The sequence below is a fragment of the Lynx rufus genome, unplaced genomic scaffold (genome assembly GCF_022079265.1).
Source record: "Lynx rufus isolate CCGP_SWC_20201006 ecotype Redwood Valley unplaced genomic scaffold, mLynRuf1.p SCAF_13, whole genome shotgun sequence".
NCBI lineage: Eukaryota > Metazoa > Chordata > Mammalia > Carnivora > Felidae > Lynx > Lynx rufus.
Genome location: NW_025814827.1, coordinates 2,276,645 through 2,290,482, shown reverse-complemented (window position 1 = coordinate 2,290,482; position 13,838 = coordinate 2,276,645). Strand labels below are relative to the sequence as shown.

General features: G+C 41.5%; 1 protein-coding gene across 4 annotated transcripts in view; it reads right to left on the bottom strand.

The window, feature by feature from the left end:
- PTPN9 (protein tyrosine phosphatase non-receptor type 9) overlaps positions 1–13,838 on the bottom strand; it is an 81,080-nt gene that overhangs the window by 33,210 nt on the left and 34,032 nt on the right. For all 4 annotated transcript variants that reach the window (XM_047074764.1, XM_047074761.1, XM_047074763.1 and 1 more), the window contains 4 exons: positions 12,158–12,301; positions 9,349–9,438; positions 8,497–8,621; positions 3,352–3,457 (listed from right to left, as the gene is read on the bottom strand). In XM_047074764.1, the coding sequence (XP_046930720.1) occupies positions 3,352–3,457; positions 8,497–8,621; positions 9,349–9,438; positions 12,158–12,301 (465 nt within the window). The remainder of the gene's footprint in view (positions 1–3,351; positions 3,458–8,496; positions 8,622–9,348; positions 9,439–12,157; positions 12,302–13,838) is intronic.

The window sequence follows — 13,838 nt, the reverse complement described above, 5'->3', positions numbered from 1 at the left end:
ACTTTCTCCCTCTCTCTCTCTCTTCTCTCTCTCTCTCAAAATAAGCTTAAAGAAAATTTAAATGTGTGAACTCATTTGCTTACAGCAATGAGAATTTGCTTATAGCAATTTATCATGAGCAAATGATTGGTCAAATATACAAAAATCTATGTAAAACAATGTTCACTGAAGCCTTTGTAACACCAAAAAAACAGCATGTCATTTTTTCTGCTTGATATATCCATAAAAAGAATACTCTTCCGCCATTTAAAAAAATGAGGAAGAGGAGCCTTGGGTGGGTTATTTGGTTGGGGTCCAACTTCGGCTCAGGTCATGATCTCACTGTTTGTGAGTTCAAGCCCAGCGTCAGGCTCTGTGCTGACAGCTCAGACCCTGGAGCCTGCTTCGGATTCTGTGTCTCCCTCCCTCCCTGCCCCTACCCTGTTTAGGCTCTATCTCTATCTCTCTCTCAAAAATAAATTAAAAAAAAATTTTTTTAATAAGGAAAAAAAAAAAACAAAAAAACCCTGAGGGAAGGGGCACCTGGCTGGCTCAGTCTGTAGAGCATGAAACCCTTGATCCTCAAGGTTGTAAGTTCAAGCTCCACGTTAGGTGTAAAAAAAAAAAAAAAAAAAAAAAAAAAGCCAGGTGGGGGAAAAATGAGGAACAGCTGCATGTACTGACACAGAGCAACCCATGACATGAAAAGATGATGAAGACACGATTGTTAACTAAAAAAATGGCAAGTTAGGGGTGCCTGGGTGGCTCAGTCGGTTAAGCGTCCAACTTCGGCTCAGGTCATGATCTCACGCTCCCTGAGTTCAAGCCCCGCATCAGGCTCTGTGCTGACAGCTCAGAGCCTGGAGCCTGCTTTGGATTCTGTGTCTCCCTCTCTCTCTGCCCCTCCTCTCTCAGGCTCTATTGTCTCTCTCTGTCTCAAAAATAAATAAAAACATTAAAAAAATTTTTAAAAATGCCAAGTTATAACCACTGAATATAGAACTCCATATTTATAAAGAAAAAAATCATGTATCATTCTCATCAATACAAAGAACTGAATCACAGCTACACGGCATAATAGGGATTTTATTTTATTTTTTTTTTTAATTTTTTTTTCAACTTTTTTTTTATTTATTTTTGGGACAGAGAGAGACAGAGCATGAACGGGGGAGGGGCAGAGAGAGAGGGAGACACAGAATCGCAAACAGGCTCCAGGCTCTGAGCCATCAGCCCAGAGCCTGACGCGGGGCTCGAACTCCCGGACCGCGAGATCGTGACCTGGCTGAAGTCGGACGCTTAACCGACTGCGCCACCCAGGCGCCCCCATAATAGGGATTTTAGTAATATGATGATGAGTGACAAACGCCAAGTGCCAGAAAACAACATGCAGCATAACATCTTCTTTATGTACTCGCTGTTATAAAGCTATAATAGTAAATAAGCACTTCTAAAAATCCAGTTTGCAGTACTCCCAAGGGAGGTCCTAGAACAAAGACTGCCGAGACTCTTAGATCAGTGTTTTTCACACTGTAGGTTCTCACTCAGTGGGTCCTTAAATTAATTTAGTGGCTCATGACTAACATTTTAAAATATGAAATAGAGGGGTGCCTGGGTGGCACAGTCAGTTGAGCTTCCGACTTCAGTTCAGGTCATGATTTCACGGTTTGTGAGTTCAGGCCCCACATCAGGCTCTCTGCTGTCAGCACAGAGCCTGCTCTGGATCCTATCTCCCTCTCTGTCTCTCTGCCCCTCCCCTGCTGGGTGCTCTCTCTCTCTTTCAGAATAAATAAACTTTAAAAAGAAATAAGTAAATCAATAAGAAATAGAATAATAAAGTGACTGTACATACTAAGGGTAAAGCTTGTTTTGTGAAACTTTTTTGTTTTGTTTTACAAATATATACACACAGATCCACACACCCTAATCCTAGGATTTTGCATCTAAACAGCTCTGAAAGTCTAAAGCTTTCTTTTGTAAGTTTGGTCCAAGAATTCATGGAGCAGCAAAATCTCACCTGAAACGCCATAGGCTGTTTATAGCCTTTATTTGTCTCCACTCATTCATTATGAATAACACATTTCATTGCAAAAATATATATATATTTTTAATGTTTATTAATTTTTGAGAGAGAGAGAGAAGAGACAGAGCACAAGCAGGGAGGGGCAGAGAGAGGAGACACAGAATCCAAGCAGGCTCCAGGCTCTGAGCTGTCAGCACAGAGCCCAATGTGGGTCTTGAACTCACGAGCTAAGAGATCATGACCTGAGCCGAAGTTGGAAGCCCAACTGACTGCGCCACCCAGGTGCCCCTTCATTGCAAAAATATTAATGTTTGATTATAAAGTGGCATATATATCATATTATCTTTTAAAGTTCAAAACACTAGGGGCGCCTGGGTGGCGCAGTCGGTTGAGCGTCCGACTTCAGCCAGGTCACGATCTCGCGGTCCGGGAGTTCGAGCCCCGCGTCAGGCTCTGGGCTGACGGCTCAGAGCCTGGAGCCTGTTTCCGATTCTGTGTCTCCCTCTCTCTCTGCCCCTCCCCCGTTCATGCTCTGTCTCTCTCTGTCCCAAAAATAAATAAACGTTGAAAAAAAAAAATTAAAAAAAAAAAAAAATAAAGTTCAAAACACTAAAAAAAAAATAGCAAATAGACTTCAAAATGTTACAAAATGCTTCTGGACTTAAGAGTTTGAGATAAGAGGGCACCTGGGTGGCTCAGTCAGTTAAACATCCGACTTCAGCTCAGGTCATGATCTCACCGCTGAGGAGTTTGAGCCCCACATTGGGCTCTGTGCTGACAGCTCAGAGCCTGGAGTCTGCTTCTGACTCTGTGTCTCCCTCTCTCTCTGCCCCTCCCCCGCTTGCATTCTGTCTCTCAAATATAAATGAACACTTAAAAAAAATTTTTTTTTAAGTTTGGGATAAGAAAGTAAGGACTTATCTATATATATAACTCCACACATATGTGTATAGGTCAGTGTACATACACTTTTGTATATGAAGTCAACATGTAAAACATATATCTGACTTGACTGAGACAAAAAGGTCTGAAAGTCACTAGCGAGGTGACACTTTTCAGACACTGAGCATACCTAGGCCTTCATGAATTCTTATTCTACACAACTCCAGGAGAGGGACAACCCACCTTCATGACTCAGAATGTTCCTGTGCATTTCTTATTTTAATTCCTCCCACTTCACTTTTAAGACCATTTAGTATTCTGAGGAAGCAAATATTAGTCATCATTTACAGGTGACCTTTACACTGAACATAATGTCTGCAGTTTACATCATTCCTCAGTCTCCCAAAGATTATGGAAAGAAGTATCCTAACCATTGAAGGAGAGTTGAGGGGGCCCTTTCACAGCCTTACCTTTAGCAGGTTTAGGACTTTCTTGCCAAGATCCAGCTCAAAGTTGGTATAATTAGAACCACACATGTCATAGATGAATACCAGTCCATTCCTCTGAGTTTCAAAACTGTAAACCAACCATTGAACAAAAACATTTGTAAGTAATAAGATGGATGAGGCGGGTCGAGAGCCTAGGGCAAAATCAGAGTATGGGACAGATGCGGGACCAAAATAACTACCTCCCGGAACACTGGTTTTACAAAAAGATGATTTATCTTTGGTTCTTGCTATGCTTCTCGTGATATTGCAATTTATAATAAAAAATACATATTTGGTCTTCAGCGTGGTTGCTGGCACAGAGCTCCTAAAACTCTCGGAATTCCTAAATGAAGCGGGAGTTAAAGGTGTCTTTTGTGATGTTAATAAGAGAACTTCTGGAATGCCCCAAGCCATCACTTAAGGATGAGGGTGGTTGCCAGGGGAACTGACTAAGTGATTAGAGGGTTGGTACTTTCATCCCATACCTCCCCCTTCCCCCCTTTCCCCTCAGGGAAAGGGACTGGAGATTGAGTTCAATCTCAAATAGCCAATGGATGATTTAATCAGTCATGCCACGTGATAAAGCCTCCATGAAAACCCAAAAGGATAGGGTTTGGAGAGCTTCCTGATGGAGGTGCTGAAAGAGTGGCCCTCTCAAAGAGGGCATGGAAGCCCTGCACCCCTTTCACTAAAGCTTTCCCTATGCGTCCCTTCCGTCTAGCTGTTCTGGACTATATCCTTTTATAATAAATTGGTAACCTAGTAAGTAAAATGTTTCTCTGAGTTCTGTGAGCCACTCTAGTAAATTCACTGAAACCTTCAATCTATATAGCATGTTGATAAGAAGCACAGGTGACAACCTGAACTTGCCACTCCCATCTGTGAATGGGGGTGGGGGTGGGGAGTAGGGGAGATAAATCTTGTAGGATTGAAAACCTTTAACCTCTGGAATCTGATCTAACAGGTAGACAGTGTCAGAACTGAGTTGATTGTAAAACACTAAGCTGGTATCTGAGAACTGCTTGGAGGTGTGGCAGAAAACCCCCACATGCTGGAATTGGAATTATGCTTATTGATGCATGTTAATCAAGTGCCAAACTCCTATGCTGAAAATGTTCCAGAGCATCTAGGTTATCAAAATTTGAACTGTTTCCTCCCAGGTTTCTGAATCTGCCTATCCAAATTTTGTAACATTCCATCTTCAACTCAAAAGCTTCCTCTTCCATAAAACCTCTCTGACAACTGTGATCGAAATGTACTGCCATCCTTTACCCCCTGTAGCCCCATAAATCTTCCTGTGGGATTATTTTATGGCTCTTAAAGCATTTCAACTTTGTCTAGCCATCTGATTCTCTCCTAGGGGGCATTAACATGTTTTGTTCACCTCATCACTCCCAGTAGTCTCTAGCATAGTTCTTGCAAATAGGAATATAATAAATGGTCACTGAATTCTAATGCAGTGGACTGGAAGCCCACTGCTAAGAAAATACTCAGACCTGTGGGAAAATGTAAAACAAAGTTCTAAGCCCAGTGATGGGGAATCTCTTAGGACTTGGCAGAAGAGAACAAACCCACACTTGGTCTTGGGAAAGCATCTTGAAAAGTAAGAGGTGGTGAGCTTATTACCAGATTGAGGTTAAGAACATGTGAAGATATGAAAAGTATTCTTCAGTTCAATCTCCTCACTACCTAAAGACTTCTCAAAGTTGCACTCTTCAACCAAGCCAAATCTTACCTGCTTCTGATCTGCACACCCAAAAGGTCATTAGAAATAAATTATATGTTTGAGATACTCACAGATGATAGCAACAGTTTTCCTATCTATTTAAAATTGAGAAGATTTTTCGGCACAAAACAATCCTAAAATCAGAGATCCCAGTATTATTTTGTATCCTGATTTTTTTGCATGGTGGAAGTACCCACCCACGAAGCATTTCAAGTATCTCTAATTCTGAGGCAGACCCAAGTTTTTCCAGCAGTTTCTGAGTTTCAAATGGTCCTAATGGGTCACAGCACCAAATCTTAACTCTTTTTTTTACCCCCACGACAAGAGACTATAATTCACCAAGATCAAAGATGCTGTTACATAACTGACACAATTACTAAATAGATTATCCAGGTGTAGACACTTCCCATTTTTCCACTAGCTCATCAAGGGCCAAATTCAAAGAACTATAGGTTTTCCCCTTCCAGTGCCAGCCTGCGGCAGAAGACTGAAACAAAGAGAAGTCAGTGCCGGGGGAAACAGAATTTAATAAAAAGAAGGTACAGTGCAGAATGATGCAGGGTCTATATTCCCAAAAACTGCCAATCCTGTAAAGGCACATGAAATAAATACAAATATGGTAGGACTTTTGTTTTTCTGGGTACAGAATATGAGGTTTACAATAATAGCTAATTCCGTACTAAGAACGATTGTTTTTATTCTACTAAATAAAAATTCCTGATCTGGATGCTACCCGCGAACACCAAGATGTTTAAAACATAGTCCCTGACATTTGTTTCAAAATAACTGAGGGTACAGGGTGGGTGAGAGGCTATCAATGAAATAAGATTGGTTATAGATCATTCTGAAGATAGATGATGGGTATCTGGAAGCTTATGATACCATTTACACTCCACTCAGAGATCTGAGGATTTTCTATTATGTAATGTGAAAAAGAAGATTCCCTGCCCTCATGGAACTTACAATCTAGTGGTAAACATAGAAAACAACAGTATAAGATAAATGACATCATAAGGCTATGTAAAATGCAATACAAGGGGCGCCTGGGTGGTGCAGTCGGTTAAGCGTCCAACTTCAACCAGGTCACGATCTCGCGGTCCGTGAGTTCGAGCCCCGCATCAGGCTCTGGGCTGATGGCTCAGAGCCTGGAGCCTGTTTCCGATTCTGTGTCTCCCTCTCTCTCTGCCCCTCCCCCGTTCATGCTCCGTCTCTCTCTGTCCCAAAAATAAATAAACGTTGAAAAAAAAAAAATTAAAAAAAAAAATGCAATACAAAATAATTGGTATTAATAATTGCTGTTAAAGTCAGGGTAAAAAGAATTTTATTTATGACAGGTTAGTGTGGTAAGGGAATCAGTCATAGAAGTTGAGCCTTAAAGAAACGGCAAGATTTAGTGAAGAGGAGGGGTTTCCTCCTCTTGCATCCTGGTGAAAGTTAACATAGGAAAACAAGAATTTCTACTCACTAGTGAGAATATTTTGCTTGGAGAAAAGGGTTCACATTTATTTATCTTATCTGCACCTTCTGAATAATGAAGAGTCACTAGGGTTTTTAAGAAAAGGGTGAACATCATGAAAACAGTTTTTTTTTTTTTCAATAAAGTTCTTTTTAAAAATTTTTTTTTTTTAGTGTTTGTTTATTTTTGACAGAGAGACAGAGTGTGAGCAGGGGAGGGGCAGAGAGAGAGGGAGACAGAATCCGAAGCAGGCTCCAGGTTCTGAGCTGTCAGCATAGAGCCTGATGCGGGCCTCAAACCCAGGAACCATGAGATCATGACGTGAGCTGAAGTCGGACACTCAACTGACTGAGCTACCTGGGGGCCCCTCATGAGAACAGTTTTAAGTATGTTTACACCCTTGTGGTTCTCCTGAGGGATCCAATCAATACTCACATTGGATAGAGCAAGCTTTGGCCACTGCCATGCCTATAGGAGAGCTCTGACTCTAAGCTGCCCAAGAAGGAAGGCCAGTGAATTTTCTGGTAAAGGCACCTTTCATTCATTCTCCTGAGCTAAAGGATTTCAAAGGAACCTATATATTCTGGAAATTACACCTGAAGACCAATCACAGGAAAGATGAACTGAGAAATTCCACACTTCTGATTGGGCAGTACAGGGCCTCTAAGACTACTGGTCCTCTCTCCTTACCTTAGTAACTTCTCTTTTTCAAACTAATGCTGTGTGTGGTTTGGATATATCTCCCACTGAGCATCAAAAGCAGAAGCTAAATACTATGAAAGTAACATTAGGAAGGCAGCAACGAGTGAATTGGACAGCCCCACTTCAAATAATCACTTGGCTATCTGCACCCTCTCTGAGTCCACCGTATGACTGAAGTCGTACACAGCTGTCTTTCACTATCTCAGGTTTCAGCCCTCGATATATCTCTTTTAACGGCAGAGAGCTAGCCAATGACATCCAGTGCAATAACAAACTGCAAAAAAGGAAGTATGGCAAAAGGACAACATAGTAGGGTACAAATAACTCCAGTCAAGAGCAAAGAAACCAAGATGTTAGGCCTAGCTGGACTGGAATGTGATGACTAAAAGAGTCACATAACTTCTTGGGGCTTCAGTTTCATTGTCTGTAAAATAGTCGTAATACCATTTACCTTGAAGAAGAAAGGAGAAATGACCTGAGCTGATTCTTTTTGCTCATGCATCTGTTTTGTTTTTTTTTTTTTTTTTAAGAAATTATTTTATTTTATTTATTTTTTTAACGTTTATTTTTGAGACAGAGAGAAACAGAGCATGAACAGGGGAGGGTCAGAGAGAGGGAGACACAGAATCTGAAACAGGCTCCAGGCTCTGAGCTGTCAGCACAGAGCCCGACGAGGGGCTCGAACTCATGGACCGCGAGATCATGACCTGAGCCGAATTCGGCCACTTTACCGACTGAGCCACCCAGGCGCCCCTCATGCATCTGTTTAAAAAGATGATTTTGCTTAACTTTATACTTTTGGACTCTTCTCTCCTGAATAATGATTCTCAAAATCCTCTAAGCTAATGACATTTTTCCTATTTTACAAAGAAACTGAGACCCTAGACTGTTTTGAAAATCAATATTCAGGGGCAAATGGGCAGAAAGAACCAGCACAAGTCACTTCCCCTTCACTCTCAATAGGTAATTCTCAATATGCTGAGGATAACTAGTCAATTGGCTTTCTCAGTTTCTGTTATCCTGAAATAGAGCCAAGCATATAAACATACAGAATACCCACCATCTTGATAGTGACTGGAAACAAGCCAAGCCCTTAAGGACATGGAATGTTTTCTATTCATAGCACTTCCCAAGGCATATCCTAGGAACATGGTGAAGGTACTGCTAAGTAAATCAAGTTAGTCAAGGACTGTCATTTCTCCATCTGGATACAGACCAAATAAAAGATAATCTTCATGCTCACCTATCTACAGCTCTGTCTAGCAAGTAAAACAGAGCCTGAAGTACCACATGTTGGACTGACTTGTGGGGATGATGCAATCTGGCAGTGAAGAGGGCAATGGAAGCTCCTGTTGGGTCCCGAACATTCTAGAGAAAAAACAAACAACAAACAAAAAAACCCCGAGAAATATTTTGAAACCAAATACAGTATCACAACAATCACTAAGGCTTCTCCTAGACAAAAGTTTCATATGAAGAGAACAGATGCTAGCAATACTTCTCTGACTTGCATTAGTTGCTCCAGGAAGTGAAGAAAGTTTATTTCATCCCACACCTGATGCTCAGCACCCCTTGGATCATTACTTGTTTGGTAGCAAAAAAAACTACGTTCCCTTAACTCATCAACTGCAGAGAGATTAAAGGATGGTCTACACTGGCTGCCTCGCTAATTTCCCAGATAGAATGGCAAAAGAAACACGCAGCAGGGGAAAACCACAGAATACAACCATGGTTTCCATGCTCTGCCTTAAAAGTACGATTGTATACTTATCTGAAAGGGTGTGCTCTCTAGGGGGAGGCAGCTTGATTCCAATAAGGATGGGCCTCTGAAATACTGGATACCCATCCAAAGACCTTCACTAACCTTAATGGACCAAAGAAGAAACTTTGCTTAATCTATTGTACAACTGATTCTCCATCATTTCACTTGTTACTAGAATAATCTTGTGCAAACCACATAGCTGCTTCATGTTTGCTCCCAAATGTTGAGATTCTCTAGATTCAGGATAAGGTTATCTAGGTACAAAATCCAAAGAGGACAACAGCTACAAAAGGAAGTAATGACACACTACAAGACAGGTTCATAAAGACTCACTAAGATGGTGAATTTTCCACTAAGGATCTCAGAACGGAGAGGCTCCTCATGAGGTTTCAGCTTCACAATGCCCTCCTTCCTTCGTGTTTCCTAAAAATAAAGCACAGCAAGGTCAATTAGTATGGAAATGTTGTATATCCAGGACAGCTTTATGTAACCATCAAATCTCAGAGATAAAGGACTTTAGAAGTCCATTAATTGGATCAGGAATTCCTTTGTAACATGCTTCAGGCCAACTGAGTGTTGTCTGAATTCTCAGCCAATCTACCTTATCAGCCTCGTAGGTATGATATTTTGCTTTAAATCACTGAGAAGCCTAACACTGAAGTCCAACTAATATGTATGGTTAGAGTGCAGGGTCAAAGTTCTTAAACATATATCAGTAGTGATATTAGAGCAGGATATTAACATATGGACTCAAACACTGGCTGGAGGCAGACATCCTCACATATCCTCTAGGCTTAGGGTTCTCCCATCTTAAAATGGAGCCATCCCTCCCCACTGATACTTTCTCCAACAAGACCTACAATGACCTCATTTTTCTTATGTCCACAGCAAGATTCTTTAAACTCATGCTCAGTTCCCCCACACTCAATCTATTGCATTCTCATTTCCCCCCAATCTAATTACCCCACTGAGAGCTCCTGCTCCAGTGGTAGGACCTTCCTTCCTGTCAGTGAACCCAGTCAGCATTTTCAGTCCTCCTTTCACATGACAAGGTTGACCACTCACATTCCCTTTTCCCTGAGACATTCTGTATCAAAGACTACTCTCTCAGTTTTCCTACTTCTTCAACTACTGCTTCTAAGTCTCTTTTGTGGGTTTTTTTTTTTTTTTATTCATTTGCTCACTCAATTCACTCACTGACTCATTCATTTATTCTGCAAATATTTGTAGAGCAATTACTATGTACCAGGCACTGAGCTAAGTGCTAGGAACACATTGGTAAATGAAACAAACCAGGTCTTTGTTTATATTCTTGCCCAATTCATCCCTAAAACCAAATTCAAAGCCTTCAGAGGCAGGGCAGCACTAGAATTACAGAGAGTGCATGCCCTACCTAAAGCACTCACATTCAACTTTTAAGACAATACTGGACCAAACAAGGCAAAAAATCTGAAGTGAAGTCCTGCCCTACACATCTTCCGATTCCTCATACTCTCCCGGGATGACCTTGCCCTTTCTCATGGCTCTGATATTCAGCTCTACTTTGGTCATTCCGAAATCTCTACTTCTGGTGCAGATTTCTTTTCTGAACCCTAGATTCACATTCCAACTTCTTAGAGAAAATGTCTATTTGGATATCCCAATGGCACTTCAAACTTAACATGGCCAAATTGAACTCATGACCTTGTCTCTCCACACACCTGCACTATCTCAGTGTCTCCTAAAATTAGTGAATGCTACCACCATCTACCCTGCCACCCTAATCAAAGACCTGGAACCCCTGACTCCTCTTTCCTTATACACCAGTTTTTGTCCTACCAATTTTTATAAAATCTGCCCATTTTTCCTGTATCTCCCCTGACACTACACTTAATGACACCACACTCATCTTTCTCCCAGTAAGTACAATGACCATCTAACAGGTCTGTCTCCAGTATAGCCCTCCTGATCCATTCTCTAAAGCACAGTGAGAAGATCTTTCCAGGATGCAAATCTGATCAAGTTATTCTGCTGTTTTTACCTTCAATGAATTTCTCTGCCCTTAAGAAAAAACAAATACTCTACGATCTGGCCTTGTTTACTTCTTCTGTTTTTTCATTTTTTTAAAATGTTTATTTATTTTTTAGAGAGAGAGAGAGAGAAAGAGAGAGAGCAAGCAGGAGAGGGACGGAGACAGAGAGGAAGGCACAGAATCCGAAGCAGCCTCCAATCTTTGAGTTGTCAGCACAGAGCCCGATGTGGGGCTTAAACTCACGGACCGAGAGATCATGACCTGAGCTGAAGTCAGCCCCTTAACTGACTAAGCCACCCAGGTGCCCCATGGCCTTGTTTACTTCTGCTGCTCAATCTCTTGCCATGCCCCCACTCCCACTGAACATTTCTGCTCAGCTCAATTTCTCTTTTGTCACTAGGCATCTGAACTTGCTATTCTCTCTGCCATACTCCCCTACCTGTCAGATTCCTACTCATTCTTCAGATCTTAATTTATAAGTCACTTCCTTTAAGAAGGCTTCCTTGACCCTTCTAATGAAATGTGCTTCCATAGAAGGAAGTTGTGCCCTACCATAACTTTCTATAATTGTGTGTTTACTCTCTCTTTCTAAGTAGTAATCTCTGCCCCTGGAACACAGTATGTATACAATAAACATCTGTTGGATAAATGACTGAATACTATATGAGAATGACCCACAAGACAGGTCTAGGTAAGTGTTTAGTCTTAAACTAATCCTAGCATGCCTTATCCTCCTGTTTTGTTTTTTTAATTTTTAATTTAATTTTTTTTAGAGAGAGGGAGAGCACACAGGGGAAGGGCAGAGGAAAGGAGAGAGTATCCCAAGTAGGCTCCATGCCTAGTGTGGAGCCCATTGCAACCCTGGGACCATGGCCTGAGCTGAGATCAGGAGTTGGATGCTCAACTGACTGAGCCACCCATGGGCCCTCTTCCTTTTTTAATTTAGAGAGGTTCTGTGTCTCCTCAGAGGATTTTCTAACTCCCAGGTAGGGTTCTTGGATATTGACCCACTTTTTTTTTAATGAGAGTGGGGAGAACATTCAGAGAACCACTGTGTGTAGTGTGTGGCAGAGAAAGCAGCAACACAGAGAGCCCAGCTGCCACAAGTCTGGCCCATCCCCAGCTACATACCCTGTAGGAGTGGAACAACTCTATGGCACGGAGCACATCAAACTTCCGGGCCATGAGGAACTTGACAGCCACATTCCAAGAGAGAGGGGAAACATTGTACTGAACTGTCCACTTGTTAATCTCTTCAAGAAACTGCTTGGTGGCCTGTTTGACAAAAAAAGGAAAGAAAAATTAGTTAGTAGAGAACATATTTATGGAAACAAAAAACAAAAAAGCATGAAAAAATATCATCCTTCCCTCAAGCAAATCTGAACCCAAAATTTCTACAGGGAGCAGGGAAAGACAAAAGATGGAAAACAGGTCTAAAAGCAGAAATGGTTAAAATTCATACTACTCAATGAGGCCAGAAGCGAGAGTCAGGTTCAGAGAGCAGGGCTTAGCATAGGGATGCGTGAAGAAAAAGTGAGAGGGAGAGGGGAGACCAAGGCACCCAAATGGGATGCAAATTACTGGCCCCAAAGCAAAAAAAGAAAACAAAAAACAAAACAAAAAACAACCCAGCAGTTTGTTTTTGTTGTTGCTGTTGTTTTAAGATTAAAAATTAAAAAAAGGTGGACAGGCCCCTTGAAGGGTTATTGCTTAAGTGCATCATGGTACGGCAGTCTCAGCTGCTGTTTTGGTCCCACGAGCCAACTGGATACAGCACAACCATCAGAAAATGGTTTTGGCTTTGGAATTAGTAATACTATTTGAGAGCAGCAAAACTATTATGAAGAATTTAACAAATCAAAAGGCCAACTGTTCTTTGCCGCTGACTGATCCCACAGGACCTCTTCATGCTTCACAGGGCAGCCCCCAAATCAGACACTAGTGCCCAAAGGCATTCACAGACCCTCTGAATGGTGGTTGCCAGGGGAGGGGTGGAGAGTCTCATACTGGGGGAGGAGTAGGAAATTTTCATCTTCACTCTCTGATCCCAAGTTGGCAAGATGCCTGTTTGTAGAATTCTTCCTGTCTCTTGATTAACCCATGTCCTTCTATCCTTTCTCACCCTATTTCTCCTTACATTTAACCAGTTTCTGCTCTAGCCAAACTACTCTCCTGTTTCTTCAGTTTTTGAACAGGTTTTATAACAGGATTTTTTTTTTTTAAGATTTTTTATTTTTAGAAGCAATCTCGAGGTGCCTGGGTGGCTCAGTAGGTTAAGTGTCGGACTTGGGCTCAGGTCATGATCTATCTCATGGTTCATGACTTCAAGCCCCACATAGGGCTCTGTGCTGACAGCTCAGATCCTGGAGCCTGCTTTGGATTCTGTGTCTCCCTCTCTTTCTGCCCCTCCTCCGTGTGCGCTCTCTCTCTCTGTTTCTCTTTCTCTCTCTCAAATAAACATTTAAAAAAAATAAAGCAATCTCTACACACATATTGGGGCTTGAACTCACAATCCCAAGATCAAGAGTCTCCAGTGACTGAGCCAGCCAGGCACCTCCACATCAGGATTTTTTGCATGCATATTCTCAACTGCTAAACACTTTCTGCAAGGCTATCTGGTCCCTTCCACCCAGACACTATTCTCACCTGCTGGTCCAAAATGTGACCAACTTGATAAGAATTCTGAAACTTAATTGATCAATCACAGTTAAGATGTATTTATTAAACTATTATGGATTCATTAACTATTTGTTAATATCTGTGCTAAGAAATACAAGGAATGGAAAAATAAGGTTTGCTTTAAAAGGTGTAA